The sequence below is a fragment of the Schistocerca piceifrons genome, chromosome 1 (assembly GCF_021461385.2).
Source record: "Schistocerca piceifrons isolate TAMUIC-IGC-003096 chromosome 1, iqSchPice1.1, whole genome shotgun sequence".
Lineage (NCBI taxonomy): Eukaryota > Metazoa > Arthropoda > Insecta > Orthoptera > Acrididae > Schistocerca > Schistocerca piceifrons.
The window spans coordinates 68,651,911-68,669,253 of record NC_060138.1 but is presented as its reverse complement, the minus strand read 5'-3'; the positions used below and the strand labels follow the sequence as shown (position 1 = coordinate 68,669,253).

Genomic DNA, 17,343 nt, shown 5'->3' with positions numbered 1-17,343 from the left:
AACCATTGAGCTGCAGTCTGTCTGCATGAATGATCACTGACACTGTGGCTGAGAAACAACTGGACCACCCTGTTTTTTTTTAGCCAGACTGGCATGTGCAAGTGGGACAGAGGTCATTCTATTTCCAGTGTGGAGCAAAACACCCTTGAGACTTATTCTCATTGCATCTGTAGTGTCACCCCTCATTAAAGTGCTTTCATTAAACCTGCAACATCATTGCAAAACATCAGGACCCCCTCACTTGCAAAGTACAAAATAAAAATATGTTCTTTGTCCAAATTTGCTGATGTTGCTACATTGGTGGGGAAGATAATGATCTTGTAACGTAGAACAAAGTAGGTCTGCCTTTTGTTTACTTAATCCTATGTCTGCCCGTGTTAATAAATGTGGCATAGAACCGCTACATGTGGTCTGGTACAGAGGATCATACACTGTCCAGCCCCACTAATGTGACCGTCAAAAGATCAAACAAACACCTTTTGCAGTGTGGTCAGCTGTTGGACATGAGGAGTGAGGCAGGGAGGTTTTGGAAGGTACCAACAACTGACTGCAGTGCTGTGACCAGCGGAGCTGTTTCATGGTTGTAAGAATAGCCTGATTGAGGTGGTCCCACAGATTTTCAATTGGCTTCAAATCCGGGGGAGTTTGGTGTCCAGGGGAGTACAGTAAACTCGTCCTGACACTCTTAGACAATGCATATACACTGCAAGCTATGTCCTGCTGGTAGATACCATCATGCTGAGGGAGAACAAACTGCATGTGGGGGTGGACATGATTCTCTAGGATAGATGCATACTTGTGTTGATCCATTGTGCCTCCTGGAATGATATCACTCAGGGAATGCCTGCTGGCCTGGACCCTTCTGACGATTGTTGCAGGCTGTCAGCATTTAGGTGTTTTACACTGTACACATCAATGACCATCTGTCAAAGGTCACTTGTTGTCCCTTAAGAGGATGTCGGGTTGCAGCGTTGGCAAGCAAATTTCAGCCTTTTGCCAATAAATAAGTCTTCATAGGTGCATGAACCAGATGCCAGCTGCAGAGGCCCACATGCAGCAACATTTACTGAATGGCCATTGAGGAGACACTGTTGATGGCTCCTTGGTTCATCTGGGTGCTCAGTTGCACCTGATCACCCTTTCACATCTCTGCAGCCGTCGTTCACCTCATCTATGGCCTGCGGAGTACCACAGTTGTCTTTGCTAGTTTTGGACAGTGCCATTTTGCCATGTATGGTATACCTCAGCCATAGCAGCACGTGAACAGTTTACAAACTTCGCTATTTTGTAAATGCTTCTGTCCTTAGCTCAAAAGCCAATGATCATGCCCTTTTGCACATCAGACAAATCAATCCATTTCTGCTTTACAATGATGACTGCAATGTTTTCTGTGTCCTTATTGACACACTTTATGTATCCTCAGTTGCTAGTGCTGCCACCTACCATCTGTGGTTGGTTATTGCACATAGATGTTGAACATTGGCAGTAGTCACATTAATGTGATTATCATTTCTTAGTTGGGATGCAGTTCACTGTAACTACAAAGATCATCTGTTTGCATTGAAGGAACTGGAAGACTTTCAGTGTGTGGTACTGGTCTTCATGTGGAAGTATAAATAATTGTTCCTTTTTTGCAAATCCGTGAATATTCACCACACAAAAATAACAATCTGAGATTGTCTTTTTGTTCTCTCCGTACCATAGCTACATCAGATGACACAATGTTTTCTTCTCATTTCCACCATTTAATTAATTTACAAGAAGTTGTGCAACATAAATGTGGTACCCACTCTTCATCCTGATCCCCAGTGACTATTTCAAAATAATGTCTGTAAGCCTTGTTTGTGAAGTGAAGCTCTATTTCTTTCAAATGGGAATTCCTCACAAATGTAATTAAAATTGTTGGGAGTATATTGACAGCGCTGCCAAAGAGGCATTTTCCAGGTAAATCAAACATATGTCAGTATAATCTTTAACTGATACTGTATGAAGACATTCATATTTACTCCCTTCCTCCTTACCAACTTACATGTTAGTTCTCATCTTCCAAAAAAATTAAATTCACTTCCTGAAAATAATAATTTTAGGAAAGTTTGGTTCATCTGTGAAGGAGATCACATATAGGACACTAAAGTGATCTATTCTTGAGTATTGTTCAAATGTTTGGGATCCATGCCAGGTCAGATTAAAGGAAATATCAAAACAATTTAGAGACAGTGTGCTACATTTGTTGTTAGCAGGTTTGAACAATACAAAAATTTTTTCTGAGGAACACTTTTGAGAAAATCTGAAGCCAACTTCAGAACCATTCTATTGCAGCCAACGTACATTTCATGAAAGGACCATGAAGGTAAGAGAAATTAGGGCTCATACAGAGGCATGTAGACAGGCATGTTTCCCTCACTTTGTTTTCAAGTGAAACAAAAAGGAAATAACTAGTAGTGGTACAGGGTAACCTCAACCGTGTCCCACACAGCGGCTTGTGAAATATGTATGCAGATGTGACTATAAGGTTAGATTTCACGAAATACGTGCTTACAGTGGTACAAAATTGAGATTACAGTACCAACATCCAAATACTAAAAAAACAGCTGTAATATATATAGAAGTTAATCTATATTGTGCACTTTTTAGCTTATGTTCTTTTGTGTTATTTTAGTATATTGAAACTGCATGAGAAAGACATATTCAAAATTTGATTATAGAACTTGTAGAAAAAATGTAAATACTCATCTTGTTTTCATTGTGAATCACTAAATGGTGTCTAATTTTGGATGAATTGGTCCTCAGATTCTTGCTCATCAGTAAGGACACTATTTCTCAATACTTCTTCTTGATTCATTTTCACAACCAAACTGTTACATATAATAAAACACAACAAACTGTTGCTACACCAATAAAGCTCACCCACACACATTTGCTCATAATGACTCATTATGTGCAGTAACTCAGCCAACTACTCTCTCCAGACTGATTTGGTTTGCATTCTATTCTATTTACATAGAATTTTCTAGAACTTCATCAAAATAAATGACTCCTGGTTTTTATAACAGAAAAATTTAAGCAAAACTATCTCTTCATAGTAACAAAAATGTGAGATTCAAAACAGTAACAAAAAGTATTTATAAAATCTTGAAATAAAATTTAGAAATTTCAAAATGTAAATTGCAATGTTTGTTTACAAGTTGCAGTATTAAAATTTAACATCAAGAGAAAGTGTTTCTATTTAAGATAATTACATATTTTGAAAACTATTTGTGTGATGAATAAATAATGAATTACTAATAAATTACCATTTTCCATATCTCATATGAAATTTTGGTGAATACATGTGGCATTTGTTATAAATTGTATAAATTAAATTAAAACTAATTACAACTTTTAAAGATACCACTTCTTGAATGTGAGATTTTGTAAAGTGAAATCGATAGGTTGCCAATTTTTTTGTAATGTTATGTTCTCACACTGTATCTCAGTAGAAATGTTTTATTATATTGACAAATTTGGAAAGTATGTTTTCAGAAACACTTCCCTGTATAGCATACATTACAACAAAAATTGTAACAAACTTTGCCAAAATTGAGTTGGAATTGCATATTTCAGTTGGCCCAGTATGACACTGTACAGTAAGGTCTAGATGATCCAGTAATCCCTAAATCTTGCTTTATTAGAAACTATTATTTATAAATTTGTTTCCCTGCATCTAATGGCTTTTTATAATGAACTTAATCTGATTTCAGACCTGAATGTCTCATTAAAAATTCATAAAGAATTTTGCACTTTTATCCCAGAAAATGAAACCGTTCTCCCAGATTATTATTCATAATTTTGATATGAAATTAATGGCTGTTAAGTTAGTGCAGGCATATTATGTAATAAAAGTATGCATTCATTTATAAACATGTGGAATAAATTAATAATTTTTAAATTGGAATTGTCTAGTCTTTCATTTTGCTGCCTTTTGCACCACATTCTAGAATTCTGTAATGCATGCATCAAGTCAGTTTGTTATACTGCCATGGTCTCTAGAAAATCACAACTTGCCAACTGCCCACCATTGGCTCCAGTGGTCTACGGTAGCTTAGTCACCATTCTTCAGTGTGGCCAGAACAACATGTAGTGTACAGCATTGGGTCCAAATTCAACACACACAGCCGTACTACTTGTAGGTCTGTTCAACTGTCATCAAAGTTAAGTTTGTGTCTTATTCTCACAAAGACCCATATTACGCACTGTCAGCAGGCACGTATGACCTTTTCGCGCCACAAGTAGATATTAATGATCATATACTGAAAGAAACACACTGCAAACTTTCTTGGGCTCCAGCTGGATTAGAAGTTAAAATGGAGTCAACGTGTGGAGAAACTAATCAACAAGCTCCTTTCAGCATGTTATGCTATTAAAGACCCCTCCCAAGTGTTGACCCAAAGACAATTGTTTCTGTCTTTCACATATTTTTACTTACCATTGTCTTGTGGAATTACCTTCTCAAATGGTATTCCTAAAGTAAACTGTTTAGCAGAATCAAACAGTAACACTATTGTGCAAGTAACTGCAATTCCTCCAGAAGCCTTTTTAAGGGTTTTGGAGTTCTTGTAACCAGTACTCAATACATTTACTCCTCAATAGTTTTTGTTGCTGATAAAATAAATCAGTTTTGAGTAAACTCTGATGTACACAATTTTCTTGTAAACTTTTGTTTTCTTCTTCAGGGTTCAGAATGGAGTTTACACTGCACTCTAGTTGTATGATAGCCAACTAACTCCCACATAACAAAGCAAGAAATTGTTAATCACTACCAATTAAAAAATACTGCATTGTCTTTCTACAAATTATCTGAATATCTAGATGCAGGGACTGAAATTCTGTCAGCTGCATGGCAATTAAGTGTTCATTGTAAAGTTGTTGTTGTTGTTGTTGTTGTTGTTGTCTTCAGTCCTGAGACTGGTTTGATGCATCTCTCCATGCTACTCTAGCCTGTGCAAGTTTCTTCATCTCCCAGTACCTACTGCAGCCTACATCCTTCTCAATCTGCTTAGTGTATTCATCTCTTGGTCCCCCTCTACGATTTTTACCCTCCACACTGCCCTCCAGTACCAAATTGGTGATCCCTTGATGCCTCAGAACATGTCCTACCAACCGATCCCTTCTTCTAGTCAAGTTGTGCCACAAACTCCTCTTCTCCCCAATTCTGTTCAATAACTCCTCATTAGTTATGTGATATACCCATCTAATCTTCAGCATTGTTCTGTAGCACCACATTTCGAAAGCTTCTATGCTCTTCTTGTCTAAACTATTTATCGTCCATGCTTCACTTCCATACATGGCTACACTCCATACAAATACTTTCAGAAACGACTTCCTGACACTTAAATCTATACTCTGTTAACAAATTTCTCTTCTTCAGAAACACTTTCCTTGCCATTGCCAGTCTACATTTTATATCCTCTCTACTTCGACCATCATCAGTTATTTTGCTCCCCAAATAGCAAAACTCCTTTACTACATTAAGTGTGTCATTTCCTAATCTAATTCCCTCAGCATCACCTGACTTAATTTGACTACATTCCATTATCCTCGTTTTGCTTTTGTTGATGTTCATCTTATACCCTCCTTTCAAGATACTGTCCATTCCGTTCAACTGCTCTTCCCAATCCTTTGCTGTCTCTGACAGAATTACAATGTCATCGGCAAACCTCAAAGTTTTCATTTCTTCTCCATGGATTTTAATACCTACTCCGAAAATGGTAGCTTTACAATGAAACTCATTAGGCAGTAGCTTTTTTCAATGTGGCAGTTTTCAATTTTCAGTAAATTTATCTATACTAAACATTACAAGCACTAAGTAGTATGATAATTTCCTGTTAATAGAGTATAAGGATTAAATTTCTAAGAGTTCCTTGTCTTTGGTTAATGTGTATCTTCACTTGTTCCACAACCTCGAATGATGATGATCTTGAAAGTACAAGGGCTATTTGGAAAGTAAGGAACGATACGTTGCGAAATGGAAATCACAGTGAAAATCAAAACTGTTTTATTTGCAACAGTTAGCTAAAACTTCCAGCTACTTATCTCCATAGTCACCGATCCAACTTAGATGTTTGTTGTAGCATTGTACCAACTTTCCACTACCCTCATCATAGAAGGCAGCCGTCAGTGCTTCCCGCCAATTCTCTACGCTGGCCTACAGCTCCTTGTCTGTGCGAAAATTTTGACTTCGTAGCCAGAGGTTCATGTGAGTAGAGATGAAACTCAGGAGACAATTACAGGCTGTATTTTGGGTAATCAAACATTTCCAATTGAAAACTATGCAGGAGTATCATTTCCCCTGCAGAATGTGGCTGAGAATTGTCTTGAAAGTGCACGACAGTTATGTTGTCTGCATAGCTTCAGGTGAAATTTCTCACCAGGCCCTCGTACTTGGCAGGAGACACTATTATTCTAGCTATCTTTATGTGCTCTGTGTGTGCTCATAACTAAAAAGAATGACATAATGCAATCAACGGGTGTACTAGACTGCCAACACACATGTGCAAAACTTCATTGAATTTTGACTGTGGTTTCCATTTCACGACCAATCGTTCCTTACTTTCTGTACAATCCTCATATCTACCAAACAGGATTAACATTTTAACTGCTCCAAGGCCACTGCAGAGCCTCACACCTGGTCTGGCCAGTCAACATGTCACATTGGTGTGCGATGTCTGTGTGAGATGCACTGATCCTCTGCCTCACTGTTTTGTATGTATTTAAAGTGACAGCTCTCAACTGACATGAATTTTCATAGTGCTTGTGTATGAGGATAAGTAACTACATGAAATGATGAGCAGGAATGCATTATCAAAGTGAATGTCACATTTGTTATATTTTACCACTGCATGGTGTGTCTCCTGTTTGCTGAGTTACGTACCCTCTCACATGCATTATCCTCCATCCTCGATTTCTCGATTACTGAATATTGGCTTGTTAGTACTGATACTCGGGATGACTTTCAATGCTTTTGGGGCCTTGCATATTTTTCTCTCCACACATTGTTTTCGCAAAATCTATGAATGTGAGTCTCTGAATTCAAGTCATTCATTATTTGTGCTGAGAGTTTTATACTGGAAACAGTGAGTTTCTTAGATTCCATGTCTTTCTCAGTTATCAGAAAAGCATAACATTTTGAAGCGTTTCATTAATGATTTTGCACATACTTTATGACCTTTCTTCAAAAGATTTAGATTTTGTAATTACTGGTAGTATTCTGCTCACCTTTAAGAGGGAGAGTCCTTTGCTATGACACATTCAAGTATCTGACAGCTTCTCCGGCATATGTAAACCTGTAAACTTGAGACATGCCTCCACATATAACTACCTAAGAGTTTCATAAACCAGAAATTCTATTTTCATTTGCTCATCTGGCTCTAATAAAACAAGATCGTCACTAATTTAATCACAGCAAATGTTTTTGCAGAAAAGTTACTTAGTAAGTTCATTAAATATGATACAATAAAGAATTGTAATGATGCAGAAAATAACATTGTGAGATTGATCAAGTTTGAAAGGAATCAAATTGTTGTTGCTATTTTTGTGTAAACTACACTTAAGATACTGAGTGCCGTGTGGCTGCTGCTGGCCTGCAGAGCTGTGCGCCTGAGGGTGGAATATATGTCACTAAGCATGTGGCAGTCAGTGTGTTAAGTTGTGCATGGACTAGACAACCTGAAAATCTAATGTTTGTGATTCTATTAAGCTAACAGAGGGAAAATGACTAAGGGTTCTATATCATCCCATCCCACACACACACACACACAAATCAGAATACTTACTAGACACTTGTGACTTTTTAAAAAGTTTATTGCTCAATTTCACTGCACAGTATGTATTATATTACTGTAGCTGCTGCTGGTTTACCCAAGTCCAGCAGTTTACAGTAATCTTTTTCCACCAACAATACTTTCTGATACTGTTGTTTGATGCACACATTTTGTGTGGCACTCCCTAATTCAATTCCTATCTTTGACAGGTTCCTACAAGAAACTTCAAGAATAGTTCAGCAGAATTAAAGACAACTTCAAAGAACTTCAATGTACAATTACAGAGAATGCTCTCACCACCACCCAAATTCAGTACATGAATGTACCAATACTTACCCCTCTAGTAACAAGTGGTAGTTGTGGATGAAACTTTACGAGTGAACCTAATCCACTAATTCCATAGTCTGACCAAATTGTGTATGCAATAGTGAATTTTAGACTGCAGAAGGCTAATACCAGCTTTCCATTTGCAGAAGTTTCAGCCCAAAACCTAACAGCACAACAGTGCATACTTTGCTTTTGTCAGGCTAAACAATGCCACAATGTGATTTTAAGACAGTAGCCAGGAACATTCAGCCAAACTGAGCATTGTCATCCTATTTTATTAAATTTTCACTGATCATTGATTCTACCACATCTCTACACCCGCTAATGAAATCTGCATATGGTGTGGGCTGATGTAGAACTGAAAATTAATAACCCTGTGCATTCCCTACTTCAGCATTGCATATGATCTTCAATTTGTGAGAAAACCATTATCACTTTACATGTATTTTTGTGAAAAGATGGAGTCCTACAGAAATTAATGGTGGGTTCACGATTACACTCCAGCTTTTCACAATCAGTACCAGGTCATGTACCATCAGAAAATATTGACTAACAACAAATGTTAATAGCCCCTGGCAATGGTCACATTTTTACACTCCCGCTTTGTCAAGAAAGAGTATGTCAAAGCATAATGGAAATACAAAAGATGCAGTGGGAGAATGACATTCTATGCTTAACACACAACACTTTGCAAAATTAATTGAAAAGCAGTGCCCAGAAAGAAGTATCTGCAACTTGCTTTTGATTTGTCACTAAAATTCAGTTCAATCTCAGCACTATTGTACATAGTCCTTTGCAAAATACTGCATGCTTATGGGAATGATGATATATTCATACTATAGGTGGTTATTCTTATTGAGAGGTGGCATTTTTGAAATAGTTTGGATGTAAAAACTTAGCAAACTTTTAGAGAAGAAAATAGTTACAGGTAAAAGAAAAATACTGTGGCTCTGCTCGAATACACTCTTCTCTTCCACTCACCTGGTATAACATTTTGTACCAATATGATTAAACGTCATTATATTTCCATATTGTACATGAAGGAAGTAGTCATATATATTCTCTCTCTCTCTCTCTCTCTCTCACACACACACACACACACACACACACACACACACACACACACACACATATATATATATATACACACAGCACAGCAATGAAAACATACAACTGAGAACACTTAATAATAATTGTTTTAATGCAGCCATGAGTAACAAAGTTTAGGCACAAAACTGACACTTACAGCATACAAACACAAAGCAATTTCAAACAGCTGACTGCTTCACAACAATTTGGTTATAAGTAATGTATATTAAAATTACAAACATCTTCCTATGTGCACATCATCAACAACAGAATAAATGCATTCAATTCTGGTTCCATGAGCAAATCAATATGGTCAAGGACCCTTAAAACGGGGTACAGGAGAATACTTTTCAGTCAGGGGTACAAAGTCATACTATAATTGGAAGACCATTCACAGGTAATGTTCCACACAGTCACAGGGTAGTATAGATATGAGCAACTAATTACAGTCTCTTAAATATACCTAAGGATGTGAATAAAGGATTACAGTTTAAATAGTATCTTGATTTGTAAACTTCGATAGTCAGCTCATCGTCCATATGATAATTTTTAGACATCAGACACATACATAATACCTGTAATGACATTTCAGCTATTTCAGCAACAATGAAATTAGTAATAAGTTACTGAAATATTAGACACATTGCATTATCTGCATAATCAAGCATTTTCTCAAGCTCGTGTATGACAGTTTCATGGGTTAATGCAGCCTGCGACCCTTCTTGTGGTGACAAGCTGGTAGCTACCGCTAGATGATATTCTGCTTATTTGAGCGAAGTCTTGCTAGACCCGACCTTTCTTCTTCTTCATCACTTGTGTAGGAGGACATTCCTGCAACTGCTCCTCTTGTGGATGTAGCCTGCATTAGCTCTTGATCGGGTCCTGTACGGTTCTCATACAATAAAATGTTCAAAGTTTCCTCATATATTCGTGCTTCTGGGAATTCAACCTGTAATGCACAAGACAGAAACATCCATTAATTTAAATGTTGCATATGATAAAGCACATATTAATCAAAGACAGACATAAAGAGAGACAAGAACTCACTCTCTTAGATTTCACAGTGAGTGTACTATCATGCAATGTTGTTACTTGGTATAATATAGAGAAGGTACAGTAATACTATATGGATATTTTAAGTAAAGTATGTATGTAGAGAAATATAGTCTATACTGTTTTCATCGTAAGCATACATCTTATGTGAACATTACACCATGTATTCTTCCAAGTTTGCTTGAGAGTCATTGGATTTCATTTCATGTGGAGCAGAAGCCAAGCTGTGTCCACCAGTACAGTCAAGTACAATCATAAGGATACATTTTATGCCGTGTTACATGCACAGGCTGACTGACTGACTGGGTGGAAGGCGGGATAACGGACCAAACTACGATGTCATCGGTCCCTTGTTCCTAATAAAACAATGCCACAAGTGTGAGAATAAAACCAACAAAACATGTAACACAAAACGGAAAGAAAGGAAAAGCCACAAGAACGAAGGGAAGGCAACGAACACTAAAAGGAACAAAACAGGACAAGAAAACAACACAGAGGCGCTAGAAACAGAAGAGAGTAAAACATGAAAGCAGATTACAGTGACTGGCCAACCACGAGAATAAAAAGAGAAAGCCAGCCACTCTGCAACACATTAGAACCTCCACCCTAAAAGCACTAGGGTGGAGGACACAGACGGACAAAGGACATGCGCTAAAACCTACAAAGTGGTATAAAACCCACACTCACAGATAAAACTTAAAACTAAAGCGGCTGTGGAGGCGTTGTCACCCAACACCGAAGACAGGGTGCTGGGAAAGTTAAACGTGTGCTGCAGAGCAGTTAAAAGTGGGCAGTCCAGCGAGAGGTGGATGACTTGTCATGTGGGAGCCACAGTGACACTGAGTTGGGTCCTTGCAATGGAGTAGGTAACCATGCGTTAGCCACGTGTGGCCAATGTGGAGCCAGCAGAGGACAACTGATTCCCTGCGAGAGGCCTGCATGAAAGACTGCGACACATTCATAGTCTCCTTAATGACATACAGTTTGTTGTGCATGCTGTTATGCCATTCCGTCTCCTAAAGCCAGAAAACCCTGCGGTGTAAGACAGAATGCAGGTCAGCTTCGGAGATGCCTATCTCCAGAAGCAGTTTCCACGTCACCTGTTTGGCCAGCCTGTTGCCAAGTTCGTTGCCGCAGATTCCGACGTGTCCTGGGGTACACACAAACACAACGGAATGGGGGATTGTTCCAGGGCATAGATGGACTCCTGAATGGACGCTACCAGAGAGTGGCAAGGGTAGCACTGGTTGACAGCTTGTAGGCTGCTCAATGAGTCAGTACACAGGAGAATTGACTCGCCAGGGCATGAGCAGACATACTAAAGAGCACGAGATATGGCCGCCAGCTCTGCAGTCAAAACACTGCACCCAACTGGCAAGGAGTGCTGCTCAATATGTCCTCCATGAACATATGCAAAGCCTACGTGACCATCAGCCATTGAGCCGTCGGTGTAAACCACTTCAGAGCCCAGGAACATGTCAAGAATCGAGAGGAAGTGACAGCAGAGAGCAGCAGGGTTAACAGAGTCCTTAGAGCCATGCAAAAGGTCCAGACAAAGCTGTGGCCAAGGCGTACACCATGGAGGCGTACGTGAACGGACCACAAGAAGAGTTGGTAAAGGGAAGGACTCCAGTTCGGAGAGAGGGGACCACACGCGAACCGCAATCGTTAGCCCCGATGTGAGCCGCTGATGTGGGTGATGGACAGCCGTGGGCGGGAAAAGAAGATGGTAATTCGGATGCTCCGGGGAACTATGAATGTGTGCGGTATAACTGGTGAGCAGTTGTGCATGTATGATCTGCAGTGGAGAGACACAATGCAGGTACGCTGGTCACCGGACTCGTCCTAAAAGTTCCTGTCGCTAATCGAACCCCACAGTGGCGCATAGGGTTGAGTAAATGCAATGCTGAACGCGGTGCCAAACCATAAACCACACTCCCATAGTCAATTCAGGATTGGACAAGGAATCTGTAGAGCTGCAGCAGCATGGAGCGATCTGCACCCCAATTGATGTTGCTCAGGCAACGGAGGGCATTGAGGTGCTGCCAGCACTTCTGCTTAAGCTGACGATGAGGGAGCCAAGTCAATCGAGCATTGAAAACCAGTCCTAGGAATTGATGTGTCTCCACTACAGTGAGTGGATCGTCATCAAGGTAAAGTGTGGGTTCCGGATGAATGGTACGATGCTGACAGAAGTGCATCACACACGACTCTGCGGCTAATGACGAAGCCATGGGCTAGAGCCCATGACTATGCCTTGTGGATCGCTCCCTGGGGACACCGCTCAGCAACAAAAGTACTGGAGCAGCAGTACGAAATGCAGAAGTCATCTGCATACAGAGAAGGTGAGACGGAGGACCCAACAGCTGCTGCTAGACCGTTAATGGCCACTAAAAATAGAGAGACCCTCAATACTGAGCCCTGCGGGACTCCATTCTCCTGGCTATGGATGGAACTATGGGTGTCACCAACTTGGACACGGAAAGTATGGAGTGACAGGAAGTTTTGGATATAAATCGGGAGTGGTCCCCGGAGACCCCACTCATACAATGTGGCAAGGATATGATGTCACCAAGTCGTGTCTTATGCTTTAAGTATGTCAAAAAAGGCAGTAATCAGATGTTGCAGTCTGGAAAAGGCTATTCGGATGGCACACTCGATGGACACAAGATTATCAGTGGTAGAGCGCCCCTGGTGGAAGCCGCCCTGACAGAGCCAGCAAACCACGTGACTCCAGGACCGAACCCAACCGCCGACGTACCATACATTCCAGCAGCTTACAAAGAACGTTGGTGAGGCTGATGGGCCGTTAGCTATCCACATGAAGTGGGTTTTTACCAGGTTTGAGCACCGGAATGATGGCACTCTCCCACCATTGCGATGCAAAGACGCCTTCGCACCAGATCTGGTTGAAGATGACGAGAAGATGTTGCTTGTAGTCAGATGAGAGATGTTTAATCATCTGGCTGTGTCGGGGCAATGTGCAAGGGCACTGAGGAACTCCCACTCTGTAAATGGGGCGTTATAAGATTCACTGCAGCATGTAATGAATGAGGGGACATTCCCTTCCAGCCACTGTGAGTGTGCGAAAGGCTGGGGGCAATTCTCCAACACAGAGGCTCGAGCAAAGTGCTCGGCAATCGTGTTTGTGTCGGTAGATAACATACTATTTATGGCAACACCGGGAACACCTGTTGGGGTCTGGTACACGAAGAGACTTGGGAAGGTGACATATAGCACCCAATGGTAGAGACTCATCTCTCCCAACACTCTTGCTTCCATCATTTGATAAGTTGGCGAACGTGGGCACGGAGCCGTTTGAAGGCTATGAGGTGTTCCAGGAAAGAGTGCCGCTTATGCCGCTGTAGATATCGCCGACGCTCCTTATTTGCTTCAGCAACTTCTGGCGACCACCAAGGGACTGCCTTACGCCTCGGGCACCCCACAGAGCGAGGGATCATGTTTTCTGCCGCAGAAACAATTGTTGTAATCACTCGCTCAACCATCACATAAATGTTACCGTGTGGGGGAGATTCAATAGTGACAGCAGAGATGAAAGTTTCCCAGTCCACCTTGTTTAAAGCCCATCTGAGCTGGCATCCGAGGGCCTGATGCCGGGGCAGTGACAGGAAGATGGGGAAAAGGTCACTACCACACAGGTCGTCATGTGCTCTCCAGTGGATAGATGGGAGAAGTTCTGGGCTAAAAATTGATAAATCAATGGCCGAGTAACTACCATGAGCCACACTGAAACGTGTGACGGCCCCAGTATTTAAGAGGCTGAGGTCGAATTGTGACAGTAAAGTTTTGACATCTCTACCTCAGCCAGTACGCATGGTACCACCCCACAAGGGGTTATGGCCATTAAAATCTCCCAGAAGAAGAAAGGTTAAGGAGTTGGTCAATCAGTGAAGCTAAAACATTCAGGGGTACTGCACCATCTGGAGGAAGATATATATTGCAGACAGTTATTTTCTGCGTCATCCTGATTCTGACAGCCACAGTTTCAAGAAGGGTTTGAAGGGGCACAGTTTCACTACAGACCGAGTTTAGGACATAAACACAAACTCCACCTGACACTCGATTATAGACACTATGGTTCCTGTAATATCCCTTATAGCCACAGAGGGCAGGAGATCGCACTGCTGGGAACCAGGTTTCCTGGAGGGCAATGCAGATAGCAGGTGTAAAGCTTGACAGTTGCCGTAACTCAGCCAGGTCGTGGAAAAAACCGCCGCAATTCCACTGGAAGACGACATTGTGAGACTGGGAAGGCATGGAACATTCAGTGAGGCAGTTTACGCCTCAGAGTCACCTGCTGTCACCGATTTATTGCCTGAGCAGTCTATATTCATTGTGTCTGAGGGTCTGGCGAGGTCTAGGTCCTCAGTGGACGCCAAAATCTCCACCTGATCCTCAGCCACAGAGCTTGTAGGTAGCGGTGGTGTGGGTGCCACCGCAATTTCCTTGATTTTAGGGGTTTTCTTTTTGGATTTATCACGCTGCTCCTTGAGTTTCCTTGGCTGGGAGGACTTCTCTGGCTCAGTCTCCGGGACTGAGGATTAGTGTGAAACCCTATGAGCAGCTGCTTTTGGGCTCTTCAGCCCCTGGTGGGTGTCATCTTTCCTACTATAAGAAACCTGGGAAGGGAGTGACCCAAGGGACCGCTTCCTAGTGAGAGAAGCCGAAGAAAACTTACGCTTCTCCGGCTTAGAAGTGGGAACGGATGTCCCTGATGGTTGGGGGTGTGTTGCTCCCAAAGTAGCAACAGGGAGGGAAATGCCCCCCCACCATCAAGGGGGCAGGTGTAGTCTTCCGGCTCTGAGAGGCGACCTGGGTTGGCGGAGCTAATGGTGCCAAAACTGATGTAGCGGCAGCGTAAGACGATGCAGGTGTTCAAATTTTCTTTTAGCCTCAGTGTAGGTCAGTCTGTCCAGGGTCTTGTACTCCATTATTTTCCTTTCTTTCTGTAGGATCCTGCAGTCAGGTGAGCATGGTGAATGGTGCCCTCCGCAGTTGACACAGATGGAAGGCAGGGCACATGGAGTATTGGGATGTGATGTGCGTCCAGAGTCTCAGCATGTGACACTGGAAGTACAGCGGGAAGACATATGGCCAAACTTCCAGCACTTAAAGCACCACATTGGGGGAGGGACATAGGGCTTTACATCACACAGGTAGACCATCACTTTGACCTTCTCGGGCAACGTATCACCCTAAAAGGTTAAGGTGAAGGCACTAGTGGCAACCTGATTATCCTTTGGATCCACAATTGGTATTTCTGCTGACAGCCGGCTGTTCATTTATCAATTTGGACCCCGAAACAGCGCATGGCGGCCTGGATGGTCACCCACCCAAGTGCAGAACACACGCGACAGTGCTTAACTTCAGTGATCTCACGGGAACCGGTGTATCCACTGCACCAAGGCCATTGCCAATCATTTAGTCAGGCAAGTAAAAAACCACAATTCAGGTAAACAAATCAAAAGTACTGATTTCAATGTTCTCCTGTGTTACAAAGGCATTAGAATGTAAATGCTTTACTAAATGTGGTTCTATAGTACCTTGCCTTCTGTCAGCTCCACTTGTTACAGTGGGATCTGCAGTTTTCATGGACAGTAAACCAAAGTGCCTACTTTGAATTTTTACATACACAAATCATTGCAACAGATGTGAGAAGCGATAAGCGCTAGGTCCAGCCGAGGATTTAATCCTGAACCTTTCGGATTGTAGTTCACAATTATCCACGTAGACGTGCAAGCACGTGCACACACGCACGCACACGTTACATTACTTTTAAATCTACAATACTATGACAGGATAATTGTCACTCACTGTAAACATGACACGGTGAGTTGCAGACAGGCACGAAGAAAAGACTGTTACAAATAAGCTTTTGGACAAAGCCTTCATCAGGAAAGAAAACCTCACACAAGCATTCATACGTACATGACCACTACTTTAGGCTGCTCTGGTCAGAATGGAACAGAAATGACCTTGGCGTGAATAATGCCCTCCGCCACACACAGCTTGGTGGCTAGTGGAGTATAGATGTAGATAGCAGTAAGGAGGGTCTTCACATTGGAGAATGTGGCTGTGGGTCAGCCAAGTAGTGCCAATGTGTAGCCGACAAAGTAAGTGGATTCCCTGCAAGAAGCATGAATGGAAGAAAGACACGTGGTCATGGTCTCCTTAATTGCCCTCAGTTTGCTTGGAGAGTCCAGGGTGAACCATTCAGAGTTTCAAACAATCAACAGTTGATCAAAGGTCCAGTTCTGGGACCCCCATCTCCAAAATCAGCATACTGGTAGCCAAATTTGCCAAGCAGTCAGCATGTTCATTCCCCGAGATCCGATTATGTCCAGGTGTCCACACAAAGACTGACCACCCAGCTTGAAGAATGTCTGAAGGAAGATTCTTGATAGTCATGACTAATGGGTGACAAGGGTAGCATTGGTCTAAAGCCTGAAAGCTTCTCAGGAGTCACTGCAGATTAGAAGCATCTTGCTGGTGCAAGAACGAGCATGCTAAGGCTCGTATGATGGCCATCAATTCAGCTGTGAAGACACTGCATCCATTTGGCAAGGAGCATTGTTCACTGCACCTTACATGTGTGTATGTAAAACGCATTCATCCATCGACCATTTAGACATCAGTTTATACCACTTCCAAACCTGGAAATGCTTCTAGGACAGCCAGGAACAGGTGGCGGAACAGCACTGGTCAGCGTACAGTTGGAGTTCAGAGCAGAGACATTTTTAATTGAACTGCAATCTGACCCCAGTTCTGGGTCTCTGTTTTCCTATTAGGAAAGGACATGGTAGTTTGGATGCTTAGGGGAGCTACAGACATGTATAGCATAACTGAGTAGTAGTTGCTGATCTGTAGTGAAGGGACACAAGCCTCCATGAGTAGGCTGTTTGTAGGGCTGGTTCGAAAGGCTCCTGTTGCAAGTTGGACTCCAACGTGGTATATCAGGTCCAGTGACCGCAATGCCAAGGGGTGGTGCGAAAAACATATGCCAGACTCCCATAATCTAGACGGGACATAGTCAGGTCTTAGCAAAGCTGCAAAA

The 17,343-nt window shown here is 41.8% G+C and overlaps 1 protein-coding gene across 1 annotated transcript in view; it reads right to left on the bottom strand.

The window, feature by feature from the left end:
- Positions 1-9,304: 9,304 nt before the first annotated feature.
- The window catches only part of LOC124798561 (BTB/POZ domain-containing adapter for CUL3-mediated RhoA degradation protein 3), a 104,370-nt gene continuing 96,331 nt past the window's right edge, over positions 9,305-17,343 (bottom strand). The window contains exon 5 of the mRNA XM_047262022.1: positions 9,305-10,164. Within this exon, the coding sequence (XP_047117978.1) occupies positions 9,964-10,164 (201 nt within the window). The 3' untranslated portion in view covers positions 9,305-9,963. The remainder of the gene's footprint in view (positions 10,165-17,343) is intronic.